The sequence below is a fragment of the Rhipicephalus microplus genome, chromosome 3 (assembly GCF_043290135.1).
Source record: "Rhipicephalus microplus isolate Deutch F79 chromosome 3, USDA_Rmic, whole genome shotgun sequence".
Lineage (NCBI taxonomy): Eukaryota > Metazoa > Arthropoda > Arachnida > Ixodida > Ixodidae > Rhipicephalus > Rhipicephalus microplus.
Genome location: NC_134702.1, coordinates 25,520,358 through 25,542,459, shown reverse-complemented (window position 1 = coordinate 25,542,459; position 22,102 = coordinate 25,520,358). Strand labels below are relative to the sequence as shown.

General features: G+C 47.9%; 2 protein-coding genes across 3 annotated transcripts; one reads left to right on the top strand and one right to left on the bottom strand.

Moving 5' to 3' along the window:
• Positions 1-1,465: 1,465 nt before the first annotated feature.
• On the top strand, positions 1,466-10,197 carry LOC119160073 (uncharacterized). Of its 2 annotated transcripts, XM_075889129.1 has the most exons (5): positions 1,466-1,604; positions 3,396-3,644; positions 7,144-7,370; positions 7,429-7,548; positions 8,714-10,197. In XM_075889129.1, coding segments are annotated over exons 1-5 (603 nt in total). In that variant the 5' UTR covers positions 1,466-1,599; the 3' UTR covers positions 8,716-10,197. The 2 variants fall into 2 exon arrangements, with proteins under 2 accessions (XP_075745244.1, XP_075745245.1); XM_075889130.1 differs by lacking the exon at positions 7,429-7,548 and having other exon boundaries at positions 1,474-1,604.
• Positions 10,118-22,025, bottom strand: LOC119177244 (dnaJ homolog subfamily C member 28). Its single transcript, XM_037428680.2, has 6 exons — positions 21,857-22,025; positions 21,525-21,758; positions 19,413-19,612; positions 15,318-15,462; positions 11,724-11,966; positions 10,118-10,309 (listed from the first exon to the last, which is right to left on the bottom strand). The coding sequence occupies exons 1-6, from the start codon at positions 21,974-21,976 to the stop codon at positions 10,154-10,156; spliced, it is 1,098 nt and encodes a 365-aa protein (XP_037284577.2). The 5' UTR covers positions 21,977-22,025; the 3' UTR covers positions 10,118-10,153.
• Between the last annotated feature and the right edge of the window lie 77 nt (positions 22,026-22,102).

The window sequence follows — 22,102 nt, the reverse complement described above, 5'->3', positions numbered from 1 at the left end:
AATAAGAAAGGCTGAAGGGCGAAATTTTGAATGAAAGTAAATTAGCAAGGGATTTCTTTGGTGTCGCCGAAAAATTCGCGTACGATTATGCACATGTTCCTGTTGCTGTGGCCCAGAGAAGACACCCCGAGAGAAAGAATATTTTCTGAATAGACAGTAATTTCTAAGTTCCTAAGCAGCTCTGCTGCAAATAAACCCTATGCGGGCATCATATCGGGCAAGAAATCCCACTAATAAATTCTAAATAGCAATAGGAGTAAAATAACAATTAGGAGTCACAAAATACTACCAATTGCATAAAAAGTGAGTGATTCGAAGCATAAAAACCATTACAAATGTCTCAGCCATAATAATTCATCGTTAATCAGCCACATCATCACAAAATGCACATGCTGTCCTACAGATGAGTAGGAGGTACTTCGTCTCCCCGCAGAATTGCCAATAACGTATGGGGCGCTGCCAGACTTCTCAATTATTATGGTGATTAAAGTCGTAGTGAGTACTTTGCAAGCGTACTTATAGTAGTTACCACAAGAGAGTTTACAACGGGCTCTGGAAAGGCCGCTCTTCCAGCTCTCACTGTGACTGTGCTGCGTCTTCCGGTCAGAAATTCTGTGCAGCGTTTCAGCGCGCAGAATGCTTGAAGGAAAGAAGGGAGCAGTTTTTTTTTTTTTTTTTTCCTTCAAACGTTCTGCGCATTGAGGTTTTTCTCGTCAGATACGCTGTAGCCATCAGACAGCCACCTTAATAGAGATAGATATGCGGGGTTTAACGTCACAAAACCACCATATGATTATGAGGGACGCCGTAGTGGAGGGCTCCGGGAATTTTGACCACCTGTGGTTTTTTTTAACGTGCACCCAAATCTGAGCACACGGGCCTACAACAATTTCGCCTCCATCGGAAATGCAGCCGCCACAGCCGGGATAGACCTTGCTGCTGTGGCACCGCGATGAATCTATACGGTCTATTTCAGTACTGAGTAAAAAAAAATAGTGAATGAATGTCCTGTGCATTAATTCATTTATTACTATTAGTAAAAAAAAAGCTTTATATGCGTTTCCTCAAATACCTAATTTCCTATATAATGCCGCGACTTTTCTGCTCTATAAACCAACCCTATCAAGTTTTGTTATAAAAGTTTATAAAACCACCCAACTATTGATCGATCCCGCACAGTGGGTGTGGGCCACGGTAAACAGGTGAACACGAATGAGGAAGAAGAGGAATAGTCATTGACGCCGGTGTCGTGAGGGTTTTCTTTCCAGGGGCTTCGGAACTATAGGTCATTGCAACAGGGACATATATGGAGCCATATATAACTATATAAAAGAATCAAACCGGCTACCATGCTAATCTCATAAGTACATACTCACTACTTATTTTCGTCTTTAGTCTATTTCATATATTTTACTGTATCATATTTATTTTGTATCCCACTGCCGCGCGATTCATGGCCGATCCCCCGTAGTGGGTTGAGCCATTCCCCTTGGGACCAACCAACCAACCAACCTCGGCTGTGGCCCATGTTCGCGACCATCGCCGCTTCGGGGACAGTCGCGGAGGCCAGCCGGCCAGACGGCAACATGTCGCGGCGACATGAGGTACGCTTTTCACGACATCACTGTAAACATGGTGGACTTGTTGTTTGGCGAGTTGATTAAAGGGGTACATGATAGCGCAAACTCGGAAAAGAAAGGCCCGAGAAAAGAAGTATACGAGGCAGCAGGAAGGTCGGTAGGGCGCGCATAACTTCGACTGTTTATTTGAAATGGCAGGCCACCAGATTATGACTATATATGCGCGCGCGTGCATCAATATCGGCCAACAGTGGTCACACTCGCATATCGCATGCACAGATAGTGGTGACCTGTTCTTTCAAACAAAGAGATGAACTTTAGCGTTCGACCTTTCCGCTCCTTCCTACTTCTTTTATCGAGTCTTTTTTTTTTTTCGGGTTTGCACTGTCACTTACCCTTTGATCATTGTAAATGCCACGTATCAAGCCCCGCCGCGGTAGTCTAGTGGCTAAGGTTCTCGGCTGCTGACCCGCAGGTCGCGGGATCGAATCCCGGCTGCAGCGGCTGCATTTCCGATGGAGGCGGAAGTGTTGTAGGTCCGTGTGCTCATGTTTCGGTGCACGTTAAAGAACCCCAGGTGGTCAAACTTTCCGGAGCTTTCCACTACGGCGTCTTTCACTATCACATGGTGGTTTTGGGGCGTTCAACCCCACATATCAATCAATCAGTCACGTATTAATGAGGCCTGTGTAAATACCAGGACTTGGGAGGCGCCATTATAAAGATGATTTTGCCTTTCGGATAAGAGCACACCAGAGCATAGACATAGTAACGTTGAACTGCTGCGAGCAGCGTGCAAGCCTATTGAAATGTTTTTGAGTACAGCTGAGCTGAATTTACACTAATATTGCCCCAGACGTTCCTGTGTGGTACAAATGAAAATGCCTATCAGCAGTTCACTACTATCTCCACCATTACCACAATTTGCATCTATTGTGCTATAGTTTAATCCACTTGTAAATGGTCTTTGTTTAAGCAATGCGTAGCAGAGGTGTAACCAGGATTTCATTTCACTGGAAGGTGAAGACAGGACGTTCTGCAATCTCCCTATTTTGCGTTCGTTTAACAATGTGTACATAATATGTAGGGTAGCGGGTTATCGAATTCACAACACCCAATCAAACTAGCCCTAGTGACAGCGGCCTAATCAACAGTCCAATCACCTAACTATAACCACACAATGTACATGTAAGGTATAACAGGGCAGCAGAAAGCACAAGACCGGTTTGATTGGCAGATCATGGGAGAGGCCTTTGCCCTGAAGTGGGCGTAGTCAAGCTGCTGCTGCTGACCATATGTACTCTATCACACGTAACCAAAAGAGAAAAGTCATACATCCCTTGATGTTTTTGCCTTAGATGAGCGGAAGGCGAACGCCATCTTCTTATTGGATGTAAACATACTTCGCCACTATCCTCGGTAGTCCTTCGGCAGCTAATGGGGTTTGGCACTGCCTCAGAGATCAGAGGCGTTGGAAGTTTTCTGTACATCCCGTAGTTTTGTAGTTCCTCCGGCATCGGAGCACGTTAAACCCAGCGAACATGCCCTGTGAAGACGCATTTACGTGACGGCACCTTATGTGACGTCACGGTGGCATCAAAAATATTGGACTTTTGACTTCATGACGACGTACATAAAATGACGTCATTACATGATTTTTTTCGCACCCCTAGTATTGATGCCGACGGTTACTCTTTCGCATCTGATGAGTAATTCAGGGATTTCACCTTTAAGAACATTTACCAGTAAAGGGGACTTCCCTGCCAACATACTCACGTGGTCTAGCGCGTCGTAACCATTATCTCCTCCTACCAGCAAAAGCAGTCCATCTGCTAGCCCCGATGCGCCAGCTGAGGAAGCGAGAGCGGCCGAAGCTGAAGTCGAGTCGCCGGTGGCATGGGCCAGCCCAGTGCTGCATGGCGATGTCCTCGTCGACGACGATGGCGTGGTCGTGCTGGCCCCGAGGGCAGTGGAGCGAGTGAGCACCGTCACCGTGAGCACGCTGACGGGCGTGCACGGCACGGAGTACGAGCAGAGGGTCCTTCGAAGCATCCGGCGACAAGAGTAAGTACGTACCTCCATGCTGTATTCTCTAGTTCATAAATAATGTGTCATCTACCGGAAGGCTGATGCAGTTTACTTTATTCTAGAATATGGTTCCAAGAGAAATCACCCCGGATGAAGTCGGTCCACATGAGTTGAATAGAAGGACCTGTGATCGGCACAAGCTTGCTCTTTTTCGATGTAACTGCTCAAACCTACTCGGCTAATCGACAGTCCTTCTGGAACACGTATACTCAACAGTTGCCATGCACAGCCATCGTGACCCGTCGTCCTTTGTGGCCGAAGTAGTGACAGTTACCGCGACAGCCACGTTGAGGAGACGGGTAAAACTGTCCCTTTGCAGAAGTGGCCTAAGTGGCACACTCTGCTAGTACGCCACACGTGATAACGCGTCGCGTATATATGTGACGCACAATCACAGCCGCTGGGTGAAAAAAACATGCACTTTTTTCATCCAGCGGCCGTGGCTATAATACGGAATAGAAGAAAAAAGTGTCTCCCTTAACCGTCTGCTAAAGAGGATACCCTTTAACAGGTCGGTACAGGGATGAGGGTAAGGGAGTAAAAGATAAAAAAGACATAGAAAAAAAGGTACGAGAAGTTAAAAAAAAAGGAGAAATAAGTCACAGTCTCTCCACCTCCGTCAGCGCGCACCTGAACCACCACAACACTAAACCATCCTCAAAAGCTGCCGAGAAGGCCGGGAAACATATTCGCTGAAAAAGCGTGATGTGCCGAAGTGGCGAATGAATAAAGGGGGAGCGTGCGAAGCATTTGCTTGAGCGCGTTGCCCAGGCACGAAAAAAAGCAAGAGTTTGGAGCGCTCACGGAAGAGAGTCCTGACGGTCTCGGTGCGTGTGTGCACCACAGGTCGACTATATCCCCAATGCGGTGGCGTCATGTGCAGCAGGAGCTGGGGAACATAATCCGTGAACAGGAGAGTCAGTCGGCACGAACAACACGCAGCACTACACGTAAGACCGCAGCGAGCACGGCCAACACCGCATCCATCCGTTCGGTGGTAGCAGTCGGCGAACTCGTGGGGAGGTGGGTGGCGATCGCTCAAGTCGTTCGGCCACCACCGCCGACATCGTCACGGAACGAGCGGCCCTCTCAACCGCAGCGCTGTCCCGCTTGTCGGTGTTATTGACAGCTGTCCTGGTTTGTTGTAGCACTCGGTGGCGCATCTGGGAGCCGTCTTTCGAAGCAAGGATGACGGCGGCCTTGCGCTGAACCTGACAGAACCGGCAGCACGGCTCGTTAGCTGCATGGTTGCTCTTGCAGTTGAGGCAGGATGATTGTGCCGTGGTGCACGAGCCCTCGGGATGGTTGCCGCCGCAACGGAGGCAGCGCTCGTCACGCGAGCACGTCGCGCGCGGTGGCGTGGCTGTATCGACCTCAGCGGGCGCACTGAAGGGGCTTTGGAAGACGAGGTCGGACCAGCCTCTGTATCTTGAAAATTGACACATCCGGTGTCCTCAAAGGTTAAGGTGATGATCTGGCCTTGGCGGGCGCCGGACACGACGGGCACGGCTGACTCGAGATTGGTCACGATGTCGTCGCCTTGAGTGTCCGCGTCGACACCATGGACTGTGCCCACGCCGGTGTTAGCGACGAGAAGTTTCGACATCACATCGATGTCGCAGATCCTGCACACTCGTAAGAGTGCTGAGGGGTCTGCTGAGGGACGAATGTCGACGGCCACTATGTTGCATCGTAAATTGACGCAGAAGCGCCACGTCGACGGGATTACTGCGAGGAAAGCCGCGATAGCATCTCGCGACGCAGCGAGAAAGTTGGACTTCTTCCCTACTGGTCGAAACAGGATGGTGCCGCCGTGTTCACCCGCTGTTGTAGAAGAAGCTGAGGGTTGCGTATCAGACACCATGACGGTGGCCGGGATGGTGGGGAGAGGAGCCGGAAAGAAGCGGAACTAAGGCACTTCGGTTGCCGCCCATGTAGCGTCCGAGCTAGCAGCAGACGACGAGGGTGGCGTACGATGTTCATAGGAGGAACTGATGGGTGGTGTTGGTTAGAAGAAGAAGAAGGTGCCTAATTTTTGCAGCCCTGTAGGGTGCACGGTGCAGCACCTGAAATGGAGGCTGGCGAAGTTTCCGTCTCCGTTGATGTCGTTAGGGAAGGGGTGCCCGGTAGACTGTCCCTCTCTTGCGCGCCTATGGACGAGTTTTGTGGTTAGCGCTGGCCAGCGGCTCTTGTTGCCTTCGAAGCCTTAGGACTTGGTGACCTTAGCTTGCAGATGCTGGGTGATGCCCGGTATCCTAGAATTCGGGGTCCCATGGTAGCCCTGGAAAGGGGTGCGTACGTAGAGGAGCCAAGTCAGTGGGAAAAAATAGAACATAAGTGCGGGAAATAAAAAACAACCGTCCTGCTTGGAATCTCAACTCGCTCTCTGCCAGCGGATGTGGTACTGTATTGGAAATCGCGAGGGCAGGCTGCTGAATACTTACAGCACCCCCACTGTCCCCTTTTTTCATTCCGCCCTCAGAACCACCTGAAACCAGGCGCTCCTTTACAGTTTTGGTATTACGTCCCTTCGCTTGTTTATCCGATCGCCGCTGCCACCACTTCATTTGTAACTTCTTTCGTGACCATCAATGATTTGCTTGTTTACTGCAGGCTTTGCTTTAACGTGGTAAATCTCTTGGTTGTCTCTCTCATGATCATATCACTCGCTGTAAAAAAAAAAAAAAAGACTGGAACGAAACACGCCACACTATCTTAGCAATGGGAGTGCAGGGTTACCAATTACCCCTCATCTACCTAGTAGACGTAACCGACAGAAAACAAGTTTCGCATTGGTTCTTATCATGACGGATCTCCGGCAGCCATAATCGGCAAAAGCATGCGTTGCCTTAACTCTACACATGGAACAATGACATGATACTGAGTAAATGATTCGACAAGATTCGACTGAGTAAAAGATATGGGGCTGACTTCACCCCCTCCCCTTCATATGATAAGAGGAGATGGGGACGGACACTTTCTTCCTATGTGCACACTTATGCTTTCAGCGCAGTACGTGATGATTGCCTCTGCGCGTGCACCGTAAAATGCTGAGCAAGCGCCTCCTCCCCTCCCTCCTCATATGCGGACACTTTCCTTTAAGATGAGCATTGCTGCCAAGAAAAGGACCCCAAGAATGAGTACAATGAATGCGTATCTAATGTTCATGAAATTCTGTAGTCATGTGGCTGGTCGTATACTGGTCAATCTGGTCTCTGCTTGAATGGTGACACTTTCTTCAGTTCACCATCATCCACATAATAAAGAGAATTTTCTTTTCATTTTAAAATTTTTAGCGGCTCTTCCAATGACAGCTTGAATTTCGTATAAGACCGAGCAATCCTCCCCTCCCCTCCTCTCCACGAATCTGGTTGGATCATCCTTCACCGTAAAAAGAGTGGTTGGAGGAGGGGGGGGGGGGGGGGTGCGCTTGCTTGACGTTTTACGCTAGTGCTTGACAGTGAAGCGCTCGCAGGAGGAGCGAACGGCGCCTGCAGCAGCAGCGCCGCCCCCACGAGGCCCGTGGGAGCGCCGACCGCGACGCGGCGCCTCATAGCGGCGGAGAAGAGGACCACGAAGACGAAAGCGGCTCTTCGAGGCAGTCGCTGCTGCTCTTCATCGTGGCCACGGCCATCCTCGTAGTCTGCATGGTGGCTGGCCTCATCTCCATCGCCCTGCTCGAACAGGTCGAGAGGCGCAAAGGTGAGCAGCGCCGGTTCCTTCCGTTCTATGTGGAATAGTATGTGCGATTTCTTTGCAGACGATTGTCCACCACCGTGGATCCAGTGGCCAAGGTGCTCGGCTGCTTCCCCACAAGTCACAGGGTCGATCCCGGCCGCGGTGGTCCAATTTCGGTGGAGGCGGAATAGTAGATGCCCGTGTACTGTGTGATTATTGATTGATTTGTGGGGTTTAAAGTCCCAAAACCACCATATGATTATGAGAGACGCCGTAGTGGAGGGCTCCGGAAATTTCGACCACCTGGGGTTAATGTGCACCCAAATCTTAGCCTACAACATTTCCGCCTCCATCGGAAATGAAGCCGCCGAAGCCGGGATTCGAACCCGCGATTTGCGGGTCAACAGCCGAGTACCTTAGCCACTGAACCACCGCGGCGGGGCGACTGTGTGATGTCAGTGCACGTTAAAAAACTGTGGGTGTTCAAAATTTCCGAAGCCCTCAATTACGGCGTCCCTCGTAATCATGTCGAGGTTTTGGGACGCGAAACGCCAAATATTATTATTCCCTGATGGGCGATTGGCGCTGTATACAGTCCAACGAAATTCTCACGTACAGTACGCGCGACGCAAAGAGTAACAGAGCCTGCGGTGTTCGCATTTTCCTAAATGTTGAATGCGAAGAGTTTCTTTCTCGCACATGTAACCGAAATGCAGGCATGTTATTGGAATAGCTGCTTTTTATGAATGTATAACGTAACTGAAGCCGCACTTTCTATCTTCAGACGCCTGTTCAGCACATTTGCGTTTGTCAACGTTAGGGCGTCTGTCTCCGCACTGTTGTAACAAAGATTGTGGAATGTCTATAGTGTTTTTATAGCATGCCCCTCTTTTTAGCCTGCTCTTAACCATACCATATATGGCCCAGAGACATGGTGTACCAAGCGCTGTTTGTAGGTATGTTAGATCGGTTTACCAGTGATGTCTTTAGTTCTATGCACTACCCCCGCCTAGCCTCCCTTACTAAAACTCACGCGCTAAACGACACTCCAAAGTGTCGCCGTGTATGACCACGTGGATGTCCACGTTCGCGCTCTCTATGCTGTCGACGTCAAAAGAAACATCGATTCCAAAGCGGTTAGTTAAAGAAGCATGCCAGAAGCTAGTTCCCGGCAGTGGGCGTAGTTAGACTGGTGATGATGATTGTGACAACGATGATGTCAAACTGAGCACACCTACTCCGATTGGATTCCCAAAGAGCTCCTCTAACCCACAAAAAAAAATAGTTCAGTTTCTGTTCATAACCATGACGCTGTAAATATGATATATATCCATAAAAATACATTTGCCTCTGTACGGCTCTTTCAGAACGGGTGTCCATAGATTCTCCCGAATTTGACTGAGGCGGCACGGAGCTCTTCGGCTACGGCTAGGCGTCTTCCCGTGGAAGCGAGCCGCGTGGCGCCGCTCCGATTTACCTGAACAAGGGACGTGCAGCCCAGAGGAAGAACGGCCACTTCACCGAAGCGTTCCCACGGCATCAGCTTCTTCGCGCCGACAGCGCATAACGCTGCCACTGAACTTTTTTTTTCCTTCGTGCATGTGTCCTCTTCTTCTTTTTTTTTTCTTCTCAACTTTTAACGCATACCTAACATGCTGTCTATAGCATTAAAAACCATTCTGTGGACACAGGTGTAAAGAGATCTACCTTATGCTATGCATGGATGTGTCACGCTTCAGATTGACGATTGGACAGTGCTATAGTGCCGGGACCCCAAGTCGCTTCCATATACGCACGCTCTTGAGTTTGTTTGTTTTTTGTATTTTCCTTGGATGCTGCTGGACGTACAAATGAACGCAAGAGCGTGCGTGTACGTAAGCCGCTTTGGGTCACCAGCATTAAAACTTTCGATTTGATTGGTTCTGTCCTCCGACGTCGACGCGTGAGCTGTATTAGAAGGCGCCGCGGTTATATCGTTCGCGAAGAGCGCTCATATACATCGCCACGCGAAAAGTATAGTCCGCATGGCCGGGAACTCAATTCAGTACACATTATGCTAAGGTGCTATTGTCGCACCAGTTCATTGAGGAAGGCACAAAACTCGGCGGACGTTCAAGCTTCGCCTTCAAGAGTAGAACGCGATAGCATATAACAGGGCTCTATGTGTGTCGCCTCACCAGTTGCTAGCGCGACTTCGGTTTTCAATGGATCCTTGAACTATGCCGCGAAGAAAACAACGTCTGCAAGAATAACGTTGGTAGTTTGAAATTGTCATAAAATTTTCATACAGCAAATATTGTTGCGAAGTGCCCACCATTCCATCATTCTTTCCTTTTGCGAATTGTCGCGCTGTTACTACAACTACGGCAACGCATACCCCCGACACGTCCATAAGGCAACACGCACACCTGTAAACGTTGTTAATGTTATTACTGATAGTGATCATTAATTTCGCTTTGTAATTGCGCCTGAGCGCTTCGAAATGGGCGGGCCTTCAAAACACAAGACTCGTTGCGCGGTTCACGTGTTTTGACACCTTGGTGCGATTCGACGCTTCTGATACTCGATATTATAAATGCGTTAATGAGACTCCCTTGTTTTATGTTACATTCATATGGCCGCTTTTTTTTTTTTCTGTCGAAACGGTTTCGAGCACTGGCATGACTGTGTGAAACAAGACGCCCGCTTGCCAAGAAGTTCTGCAAATGTCGACGGTCAGTTTTCATGTTTATCTAAAACTTACTCTTCGTTAAGCAAAACAAACAGAAGCAGACAGTGCTTGTCGTCTATATTGAAAGAAATTCGCGCTACCATTTTGTTATTGCACTAAAAATAAATGACAGAAAGCCATCGTCTTCGCTACTGGTCTTCACTTTGGGCTCGCGTGCCGTCGTCTCCGACGCTTGCCGGGGAATCGCGCTGGTTAGAATCTTCTCACTCTCCGACGCGAGTGAAAAGTGAAGCTGGAAAGAAAATGCAACATGTGATTACGACACTTTAAAATGGGCAGCATAACGCAACGTAAATAACTTTCGCTTCAGTAATATGTTCTGGCACGCTGGCTAATTCATTGCTGCTAAACGTTCATAATCTGCGCGAAATCATCAAGGCACGAGTGAAAAAAAAAACACACACACACAAAACATGTGCAGTTTTTTTTTTTCCTCTATGGCTTCTTGCTCGTGTCTTGGTCATTTGGCGCAGTTTAAGAACGTCTAAGAACAATGAACAGATTAAGTTGATTTGTGGGGTCTGGCGTCTCAAATTCACCATATGATTATGAGAGACGCCGTAGTGGAGCACTCCGGATATTTCAACCACCTGGGGTTCTTTAACGTGCACTTTAAATCTGAGCACACGGGCCTACAACATTTCCGCCTCCATCGGAAATGCAGCTGCCACAGCCGGGATTTCATCCCGCGACTTGCGGGTCAGCAGCCGAGTACCTTAGCCACTAAAGACCAGCGCGGCAGGGCACAAATATATATATATATATATATATATATATATATATATATATATATATATATATATATATATATATATATATATATATAATATCCCGCGATCTGCGGGTCAGCAGCCGAGTGCCTTATCCACAAGCGCACCGCGGCGGGGCGACAACAATGAACAAACTAGCCTGTCAGACGTATTACTGAAGTGAAAATTATTCACGTGCGTGAATAACCAACAAAACGCAAACACTTTTAAGAACTCTGACTTCGTAAGAGATATTTTGTTCGGATTTGGCTAGTGACACTGATAATAACAGATCTTAAGCTGCTCAAGTTTTACACCTTGCGTGATAAGCGAGTCATACTGACACACTTTCCTTATTTCTGTACAAGCTTGGAACTTCTGTGCGAAGAGAGATATGATCCAGAGTGAACGGAAGTAAGCACACCGGTATACGAGCAGAATGGGCCATGGACGCTCAGCTAAAAGACTCAATAAATCCACAGCAACACAGGAGGCTTCAAGTTTGTTCTTATGGAAGGTTCCACATCGTGCAAACAAGGCTTCCTTGTTAGTACGAAACTTTAGCTTGAATTCATAATGCAGAAGACAAAAGGCGCCTGCAGTCATAAGAGGGGCACTTTCGAAAAGTGCAACTTCTCGTGCTAGCGGGCGCCGGGCTTTTTTTTTTTTTTTTTTCGGTCACGCCTACATACAACGCCAACAATGCTAGTGAGGCAATGCAAGCTTCGCTCGAAAAGATGTACATTGTTTAACTAACCACGTGACACGTATACAGCAAACAAGGCATGACCCTGGTCGTGGTCACTTTAGCTCCCCGATGGTCACGTGACCTGTCTGTCTCACTTCCACAGCCTGCCAGCATGTTTCAAAGAAGGCGCATGTATACATTAAGCTCACCTGCTGTTTGCTAAGCAGCGGCACGACCATGTTGAACTTGTCGATCTTGCGGTTGATCTGCGCCGCCGCCGAGTCCATGCTTCGCACGGCCTCCTGCCAGAGGCGCTGTTCCTCGCCGCAGAGCGGCGCCGCACCCAGCCGGGATCTGCGCTCAGCAAGCGCGCTGCGCAGCCGCCATTTCTCCTCGGAAATCTCTCGTTCCAGCATGACCCACTCGGGCACGTAGCCGTTGGTGATCAGTACCTGCGCCATCGGCATCCAGACTATAGGGTCTATTTAGGTTAACTAGCGTCTACACTCCATTTCATACACATCGGGCACAACGCTGCGGAAGCTATGCAAGAAGTTGGTTCAGTAGCAATTGGTTCCTATAACAAGGAAAAGAGGGTGAAAGTGAGCCCTGTAACTGTCTGCATCATAGTGCGACCCCTCAACAGTAGCTCACGAGGAATGTGGATAAGGAGAGTATAAAAGGAATAGGGAAGAATAAAAGATATAGAGAGATATAGTAGCAGGGACAGAGAGACCCACATAGGGTAATAAGGAGAAGATAGGAAAGATAGAGACGGTCGCAGAAGACCGAGGACGGGGCGCCACTCAGCGAGAGCTCTTGTCGGCGGTAGGAGATGGCGTGGGCCGAGCCCAGTCGGCCAGTTGCTCGCGGGGGCGCAACCAGTCGGCTCGAAATGCAGCGAGCGAGTCCTCGGTCAGCTGTGTACGCGCGCCTCGCACTGGGTTCTCAGTGTTGAAAACGCTCGTTCGCGCGAGCCGAGCACGCACCCGCGCTCGATGCGTCGCGACCGGTTCCAAATAAGACACCAAACAGCGAAAACAAGGAAACAATAAGCGGTTTACATCAAACTTATTGAGAACTGTATAACGATGTTTGTTTATGTTCGAGGCACAAATGATCATCTGTCACCCAGACTGAAGGCGCAAATAAATGACATTACGATTGGTAAAATCACTGCACTATTTCTTGGAGCGAACACATAAGTCTCGCTAGCCTCCACAGCGTTGCACCTGGTATATGAAACGGCGTATAGAGTTACAAATACAAACACAAGAACGGGATCTGTTTCCAATACAAAAATATACATGATGTGATGAGGTGTATGGAAGAATGACTGCCATCGCAGCTGAATTAGTAGAGTATCGGATGCGTTAACCGAAAGTTGCAGGTTTTATCGCTGCCGGCGGCAAGTTATCTTTTTGTCCACTTTAATTTATTCACATTTGTATCACAATTGCTGGAAATAGCAGTTTCTTCGATTGGTTATAATTAGGCCTACGCAGTTAAGTTTTCACTATAAAAACATACTGCACTGCGCATGTCCAATTGATATTGGCTTGTATTGTTCCGAGTCACACGCAGCACGTCAGAGCAATTTTCTTTCCAATCCGCCAAGCTGGGTAATTCACAACGATTATTAAATTATTTTTGAATTAGTAAATTTAACGGGAAATCTTCGACGCAAAAATTCTAGCACTATTTCTGAAACGTCGGAATACCTCATCTTTGCTATGGTAACGGCCATTCGCATAATCTAATTTTAAGATATCACTTAACTAAACTTTAAAATAGTGACTATAACAAAAATATTCAATATGAAATAGTAAAGCTTGTTCAGCAACGTTGGATAATTTCATCTATGCTATGATAACTGCCTTGCTGAAATTTCCTCCAGATTTTCTAAAAAGGGGCCCTGAAACACTCTTTCAAGTAACCATGGAGTTAATACACTGGAAGAGCTTATTGCCTCATGAATTCAACACCGCAAAAATTTTAAGAATCCGTCCAGCGCGAGTAGAGTTACAAAGGTTTGTCGCATGTTGCAATCACATTATCTCTTCTCTTGTCCCGACGAAGCGCTAGAAGCCAAGTAGGAAGGGATGGCAGGGCCACAGAAAAACTTCACGCGAGCCTCGCGACCTCGAGCACTTTTTTTCTTTTCTTTCTTCGAATGAGCGGCTTCTTCGTGTGATGAACGTGCACGCGCGCGTGGACAAGTAGCGGCCTCCTGCGGCGGTCTCTATAACGAGCGAACGCGCCATGTTCAAATCAGCCAGCCAATCACTGATAGATGAGTCGTTGACGTGTGATTTTCGGGCATATAACGTGATTTGTCGAGAGAAGAGAAAGCAATTTCTAGCTGACTTTGATAATTTATTGTGAATTCCAGGCTGCGTGCTGGGCTATAATATTTGGCTCGCGTGTTGTCGGGAGCCTCTACTACCGATCGGCAGCGTTTTCTGACCATGCTCAAAAAGTGTTGCCGGGCCCCTTAAAAATGCGCGAAATAATAAAAAAAAAGTCTCGGCACATGTATGATAAAACAGCCTGCTTAGTGTCAACGAAACAGCAATGATCGCGCTAGAAAAAGTCGATGCACCAGACGTGCACACGCTGAACTTCGCATTTTCAATCGTGTAGCGACATCTCTTAATTGCGGTGGGAGGGAGTAACAGAGCGAATACGCACCCACGAGAGAGACGACACGGAGACACAGGTACCGAGTGCCCCCGTGTCGCGTCTCGCTCTAAAGTGAACCAACCCGCCCAGAAAGAGGCTTTGATGGGGTTACTTGCAGCAGGCGGCCGAGTGCGCGCGTAAATATGAAATGTTACTATGAAACGTGACTGCGAAGGGAGGGGGGGGGGGGTAACGACGAGATTGGAGTCACGTCAGAGGGGCACAGAAGCGAGGAAGTTATGCGTTGCGTTTAGACTAGGTTTCATTTGGGGTGGGGGGGGGGGGAGCAAAGAAAGGGCAGGTGACAATTTGGTGGGGGGGCTCCACCCCGCCCCCACCCAACGTGCTTCCCACTGGCACCGCCCCTGCTAGGGGGAGTAATCAAAGCCACGAGCGAATACGTACAGGTACATCTTATACGGTGTACACAAAGGCGATGAGCAGAAGTGGTTAGGCCCGAGAAAAATTGCTGTCAACGATCTACCGAACCCGACTGACAATGTATACGCTAAGCTAGGAACATTTTACAGCTCGTCCCTCTGTTATCTACTTGCGCAGACACCTAAAGCTGCTATTCCTCGCAGTAACTATTCATCACAAACTTCTGCTTGCGAGGCCGATGAGCAACATCAACAAAAAAAACTAAAAAAGAAACGCTCACTCACTTACTGCTAAGCAGCAAACGTTGCATCGGATTGAGCTTCATCACTCAGATTCAGTGTCATGGCTATGAGCGTCATGATGCGCATTCAATAAGTGCGCCGCAAGTGTCAACAAAGCACTCCCATGCTTATGTGTTCCCTGAAACCGATTGCTTGGCGAGCCAGCGCGGTTTGTCCGGCTCGGGATCAGTTACATACGGACCAACTTCAACACAGGGGAGGTGTGCACGCAAATAAAAGTTAGCTTTCGACGCGGAAATTTGGGCTATTTGGGAGTAACTAGACTAGAACGTATCAATGCGATCAAAGGAACAATACCACAAGGAAGAAACACGTCTGAAAAGGTGCACCCGCGCCGCTTATGTGTGTTTTCCTTGTGTGATGGTTGCTATGCGCGTTTTAAGATGTACAGTGTGTACAAGTTCGCTTCCAGAGCGGTGTACATAAGCACGTGCCAACCTCGTTGAGCTTTCGAGTGGTGCTGTCCACGTAGGGGTTCTCGGGCGCGAACTTGAGCGGCTTTCCAGAGCCCGGCAGGTTGTTGAACTCACCACGTGCCATCGACTCCTGGATCAGGTCCTCCACCAGACGCTCGATGGCTTGGCTGCGCAAGCAACAACGGTTGCAGTGAAACAGGGACGTGTACAGTCGGGCGTAAAAGTTTCCGGGATCTTCAGCGCGTGGCGGAGCGACGGAAAACTGCACTGCTGTGCCGCCTATGCCGTGCCGCAGCGTGGTGTTGAAACTATCGCGCGCGCGGCCTCGGCGATTAGAAACAGCGCGTTTAGATAATACGTCGCTGCTGGATCTAATCTCGGAAGCCGTGGCCGATAATCTGAACACCATGCCGCGTCACGGTAGGCGGCGCCGCAATGCAGTTTTCCGTTCGGCAATGCGGTCTTGGGCAGGAGATCAGAAGTTCAAGCAAGATTAGAAATTAAGCAACGTGGAATAGGTAGGTTTGCCTTAGGAGCTCACGGGAATACACCAAATTAAGGAGTACAAGGTGATATTGGATAGACATCATTTGAGGGCAGGGAAGCTAGCAGCAAGATAAAATTTGAGAAGCGATTGAGAGAAATGGGGGAGGAGCGTTGGGCTAGGAAGGTTTTCAGCTACTTGTACATGAAGAATGTCGATTGAAAATGGAAGAAGCGAACCAGAAAATTGATGGGTAAATACTTAGAAAACAGCACGGGGCCAAACCAAAAAGAACTATCGGTTAAGAAGAAAGTGAAGGAAACGGAGACTGACATGTGGAGAATTGACATGAGTAAGAAGTCCGCACTACAGATCAATCAAACTTTTAAGCAGAAAATTGCCAAGAAAAGGATCTATGATAGTACGGCTAGTTCTCTACTGTTTGAGGCCAGGACGGGAGTATTGCGAACCAAGACATATCGGGCCAAATACGAAGGGGTAGACACGGTATGCAGTGCATGCGGAGAGGAGGAGGAAACTGCCGAACATTTGATAATGTTCTGTAAAGGGCTTCACCCTATAGTTCAGGATGATGGCGCAGAGTTTTTCAAAGCACTAGAGTTTAGGGACAGGGAGGGCAAAATAGACTTTAAGTGGGTAGAATTAACTAGAATGAGGTTATCTGATTGGTGGCTAAAGTCAAGGCACGAGTGAAAATTAAACCATTCACTGGGAAGTACCAGTCCTCAACTTCACTATTTAAAGGAAAAAAAAGATAAATCTAGTGTTGGTTCACTAAGTATTACGGCCAGGTGGCGTTAGCCGCCGCCCGATCTAAAGGGTACAGCCACATCAATCCATCCATCCATCTATCCGCCGCTTCGCCACGCGTTGCAGACCCCGCCAACTTTTTCGGCCAATAGTACGTATCATGTGTTGCTACGTAACTGATAGCGTAACGATGTCCAGCAGTATTGGTGAGATCGCACCTCTGCAGCGCGCAGAAAGGACATCAATGAAGGAAACGCCCTGACAACGTCAGCGCCATTTTCAATATGGACTACGTTTCCTGAACAAAGGATGGTAAATTTCTTTCCAAGTTATATCAATACAGCTTCATAGAAGCTCTGACCTTATACGAAGCTGCATAACGCGCTGCTAAAGATAGCATATAGAAAAAAAATTCCGTGTAAGCACTGACAGTATGTGCTTTTAGCACTGTTTTGAGGGTACAGTACAGATTCAAGTACATTGGGCGTTGGCCCGGCATTACGTCCGCTCTGGAGAGCAAATATGAGCTGAACCACCAACTTTAAGCTCGAGAGCCGAACGTCGAGCCTCTGTCGTTTACATTGCTCAAGGGTGTTTGCTGGAAGAGCAGGTTCAGTGTGCGAGTGTGTGCCCGCGTTGAGTAATAAGGTATCCACACTGATCGCAATGAGGTTACTCGCGCCATCAGGGAGTAGGATGAACAGAACCGCAAGTAATTGCGATGCGGAAAGGTCTATGCCTGAATCTTCCACCAGAAAGCGGCCTAATTGCCCTCAAGGTATAGGTGCACCAGTTTTCACAGCTTTTGTGTAACGCGGATGCTATAAAGCAAAGGGCCAGGGGTAACGTGAGGTAAGTCGCGCGCTTGTAGTCTGATGCGACTTAAGAAGTCCGGAGAGGCCCCTCGCAGATGACCTGTGCGCGGCAGCCGATCACTTCCGTGGCTAAACAATAATCCCGCTCGCGCACTCGTCAATGTTCTTCAAAGGCGGAGTGTGGTTCGTGACGTCAGCCTGGAGATAACATCTATTGGAGCAGGCTTGCTTTGCATCTACCTTCGAGGAGAAAATGCCTTTAAAGTTTCATTAGACTATAGTTATGCTCCGTTAGCTCCGACCAACATTACCCGCAGCGGGCTGCTTGAAAGCTGGCTTTTCTGTTGCAATGATATTCGTAAGGAGAAGCCCACCTCAAAGAGTTCACCCAACGGTAGTCAGTTTCCCATGTTCACGTTGACAAACTTCGAATAAAACCGCCAAGAAGTCAGGTGCCCTGAATATGAAACATCATTAGATTTGTTTTATCGAACTTAGGCATTCGATATCTAAAAGGGAACACTATGATAAATCAGTACAGCCACGAGAATAATTGTGTCAAAACTTTGTTTTCGTTCATCGTTCATGACGCAGAAACAAAGTGAAGACAAAACTCAACTTCTCAATTTCGCGTCGAGACTTCTGCACCCATAAAATGAGGCGTCTATTATTTCAAGGTATACATAATGTCGTATGAACAGCATGTATATTTCGATTATGGTTCGACAACACTTTGCAGAGCTTGAAGAAAATTGCCAGCCGTGTTTCTGGGCTTTTGACATCGTTGTTGTGTTTAGCACTGTTTTCTTTTTTTTTTTTGAAAGTCATGCCAGGGGCTATTAGTAGAAAAGCTTGTGTGGGGGCTAGTTGGAACATACTGCAGGTAAATGCTGTGCTGCAAAGTTGAGGACGAAAAACTGGACTGACACAGGGAAAGCGCATCTAACTACTTGCCTTCGCTGTGTCAGTCCAGTTTTTCGACCTCAACTTTGCAGCGCAGCCTTTTCCTGCACTATTAGATGATAAATTAGAAGTGGAGTAGCTGTACACTGAAGAAAGCACACAAACTAAATCCACCAATTGTTGCGATCAAAAATATCAATTTTATTTCTTTTACGAAAGGTATACGGGGGGGGGGGGTCAAAAGTCTTCAGGACACGCTCCCATAAAAATACATGGGATAGTAGCCTGGAAACTTTTTAACCTCCTCCCCCCATTCGTTCCAGCAGTTACAACATGTCTAGCACACAACACGCCCGGGTAATAGAACTAAAGAAAAATCAAGGAAACACACAATAAAAAAGAAAAGTCGGAGGGGTGGGGGAGAAGCTAAAGCAAGCGATTCCACGTCCCTCTTCCAATCACCCATTTTCCTGCCCCTATATCTGACGTCTCTGAAAGGTACAAGTGGGAATCCCTTTAGAGGCGATGGTCACGGGTTCGATCCCCGGACCAGACGTATTTTTCTTCAACCAGAAGCACTCCTTTCTCATAAATCAGTATGGATTTCCTTATGACTCTGAGATACAAGCATTTGGTTATCGTCTTCGCAATACGTCCGCCCCATTGCGGGATTCCACAATACTTCTTAAGGGGACAAATTAGTCTTTCGCTATTCTGAGATCACCATGCTTGCTGCAAGAAGATGGTTGGAAGGTGAGAAAACGAGCAAAAATAAAATGCAGGTGCGCGACGCTACCTTAATGTCCTCGCACTATAGTCGCCATGAGGTGATCGATTTTAATGGGGTCTACTAGGGCCTACGTATTTTCTAATCGATAAAAGTGATATACATTGCCCTCTGAGCTAAACGGAGACTCAACATACCAGGTATCAGAAAATTTAGTAGAGTCGATAGGATACTAAACATAATCAAAACCCATGACGCCGCTATCAGAGATTTTGGCGGGAAATTTAAAAGTGAAACTTTGTCACAGATGTTGAAGTTCCCATAGTGTAGTTTGTCAGTCTAAACAGGTTTAGTCTTTCAGTTTAGTGTCTCTTAAACACCGTGTGTCACGTGTTATGGGACGTTCGCGACACTCACGTGGTCTTGTACTGTCGCGCCAGAGTGGCGTCCTTGAGGACTACCTCCTTGGGAGCGTCCGCTTTGGCCACGCGGTGGTCGTGCACCCTCTCCACGGCCTGCTGGAGCCGGTGCTGCTGGTACTGGTGCCACCTCTGTGTCGGTGTCCCGTGGCCGACGCCATCGTAGCTCAGGTACTGTCGGTGCTGCGGAACCGTGTGCTGCGCGACGATGGATGGATGGATGGATGGATGTGGCTGTACCCTTCCGATCAGGCGGCGGCTATTGCCGCCTAGCCGTAATATTTAGTGAACTAACCACTAGATTTATCTTTTTTTTTCCCTTTCAATAGTAAAGTTGGACGGGTACTTTGCAATGAAGGGTTTAATTTTCACTCGTGCTTTGACTTTAGCCACCAATCAGATAACCTCCTTCTAGTTAGGTCTACTCACTTAAAGTCTATTTTGCCCTCCCTGTCCCTAAACCCCAGTGCTTTGAAAAACTCTGCGCCATCATCCTGAACTATAGGGGGAAGCCCTTTACAGAACATTATCGAGTGCTCGGCCGTTTTTTCTTCCTCTCCACACGCACTGCATACTATGTCTACCCCTTGGTATTTGGCCCGATATGTCTTGGTTCGCAATACTCCCGTCCTGGCCTCAAACAGTAGAGAACTACCTCGAGTATTATCATAGATCCTTTCTTTGGCAATTTCCTGCTTAAAAGCTCGACAGATCTCTAGTGCGGACTTTTTAATCATGCCGATTCTCCACATGTCAGTCTCCGTTTCCTTCACTTTCTTCATAACCGATAGTTCTTTTTGGTTTGGCCACCTGCTGTTTTCTAAGTATTTACCAGTCAATTTCCTGGTTCGCTTCCTCCATTTTGACGCAGACAGCTGAATCACGCCATCTTGCGATTAACCGCGGCTCAAACATCCGCACACTGGAGGTGTTCAGGAACGATCCTACAGTAGGTTACAACCAATGGTGTAGCCACGAGGTGCCACAGCAGACCCATGCCGCCGCCCCCCCCCCCTTCCCGAATTTTTCTTTCATGGCATACAGATCGAAAAAAATGACCATTTCAAGAAAGTGCCGCCAACTACCCCCTCCCTACCCCAGAAAAAAAAAAAATCACCCAACGTCCATGGTTACAACCTAGGACAGGCATTATCTGGTGATAAGCAGAATCTTCGCCCCTAGAACTACGACGCACTTGTAATTCGATTATCTATACGCAAGAGAGTCGTGCTATAAGTCGTTGGGATTTTTATAACAATAAGTACTTCTGCACTGTTAATATAAACACTACGAATTGTAACTAAAAGTTTGTCGTGCCTCGTTAAAACGACACGTTTCACTGAGCAGTGAAGAAGTGCTCTTCGCTGATATTTTCCAGGAAGTTCAAGTTTACAACACAGAGCTGGTAACACGTACATGTGCCTGTATGGGCAAAGTTACTGTTACCAAAGACGCGAGAGGTGCCCGACGTCCCACAAATAGTCAATTGTGCGGGGCACTTATGCAAATCAATGCGCATTGGTTACTGTTAATTTGTACGTGCTACACAAGGAAACAAAGCCAGCAAAGGTCAAGGTTCCTTAAGATAGTTTCCTTCAAGTCTCATATTTAATTAGAGCAGAGAAGTCTCGCTTCCGCAGCACGTAAACACAACTGAGGGAACGTGATCAAGGCAGGATTCTGAGCTGTTCTGACACTATAATAACATGGGTTATCTCAGAAAATGGGAAGGCTTTGATCAAGACTTTGTCGTAACCAATGTAGTAATTGTTGTTTTATAAATTACTTTGTAAATGTGCAGCACTAAGCTTCCATAGGATATGTGATATGGTAATATATAGTACCTCAACATCCCCCCTCCCTTTCAAAAATCACACCTGGATCAGTTGCAGCCGTGTTTTGCCAGTGGTGGCCATGCACTACGTGGACGACAAATCTGTGTTACATACGACAGCACCGCTCCTAAATGAATCTTTCCGCCCGTTTCAACCTGGAAAAACTTATTAATCGTAAATTAGGGGTCATGTGCACACTGCAGTCACCCCAGTACACTTTAGACGATCTACTTTCTAGCCATCGCCTCGCTGGCGCTATACGATAGGTCGCATACCTTTATGCCGAAATCTTTTTCTAGGACTTCGTCGACATCGTCGTAAGTCGGAGCGGCACCTCCGGACAGGCGATCCCGAACGCTCTCGTAGGCGGTCTTGATTTCGTCGAACTTAGCGGCGCTCGCCGTGTCGCTCCCACTGTCCGGGTGGTACTTTCGCGCCAACTGGACGAAGGCTTCTTTTACTTCCTTCATGCTGGATTCTTCGCCAATTCCGAGAACTTCGTAACATTTCTGCGAGTAAGTGGGGGGGGGGGGGGGGGCAGGCTGTTACTGCGCGCCATGGTCCTCTGCACTCTAATACGGGGAAAGCGACGGCTGCGACGCCATACCTTTAAGTTCTTATAATTGCTACTTCGTCTCAGAAGAGGCGCAACTCTGAAAACGCGACTGACACGTCCATACGCGGAGGCTGCAGGCAAAGCGCAAAATGTACTACGCGACAGCAGCATTTCAAGACATACCGAAACCGCAGCACCAACTAAGCTAAACTAGGCTCCGTTTTGATTTCGACTTGGCTTTGTAAGGCCGTTTCGAGGCAGTGGTGACATTTTGTTCAGCTGCTCAACAAATAATTA

What these genes read in the sequence shown, in the direction of transcription:
- LOC119160073 (XM_075889129.1), top strand. An exon ending in CGAAGCATCCGGCGACAAGA is followed by an intron (nt 3,645 to 7,143) that starts GTAAGTACGTAC and finishes AAGCGCTCGCAG; the next exon opens with GAGGAGCGAACGGCGCCTGC. An exon ending in ACAGGTCGAGAGGCGCAAAG is followed by an intron (nt 7,371 to 7,428) that starts GTGAGCAGCGCC and finishes ATTTCTTTGCAG; the next exon opens with ACGATTGTCCACCACCGTGG.
- LOC119177244 (XM_037428680.2), bottom strand. Translation starts at nt 21,976, where the DNA reads ATGCTGCTGTCGCGTAGTACATTTTGCGCTTTGCCTGCAGCCTCCGCG. An exon ending in AAAAAGATTTCGGCATAAAG is followed by an intron (nt 19,613 to 21,524) that starts GTATGCGACCTA and finishes ATCGTCGCGCAG; the next exon opens with CACACGGTTCCGCAGCACCG. An exon ending in CCACTCGAAAGCTCAACGAG is followed by an intron (nt 11,967 to 15,317) that starts GTTGGCACGTGC and finishes CCGATGGCGCAG; the next exon opens with GTACTGATCACCAACGGCTA.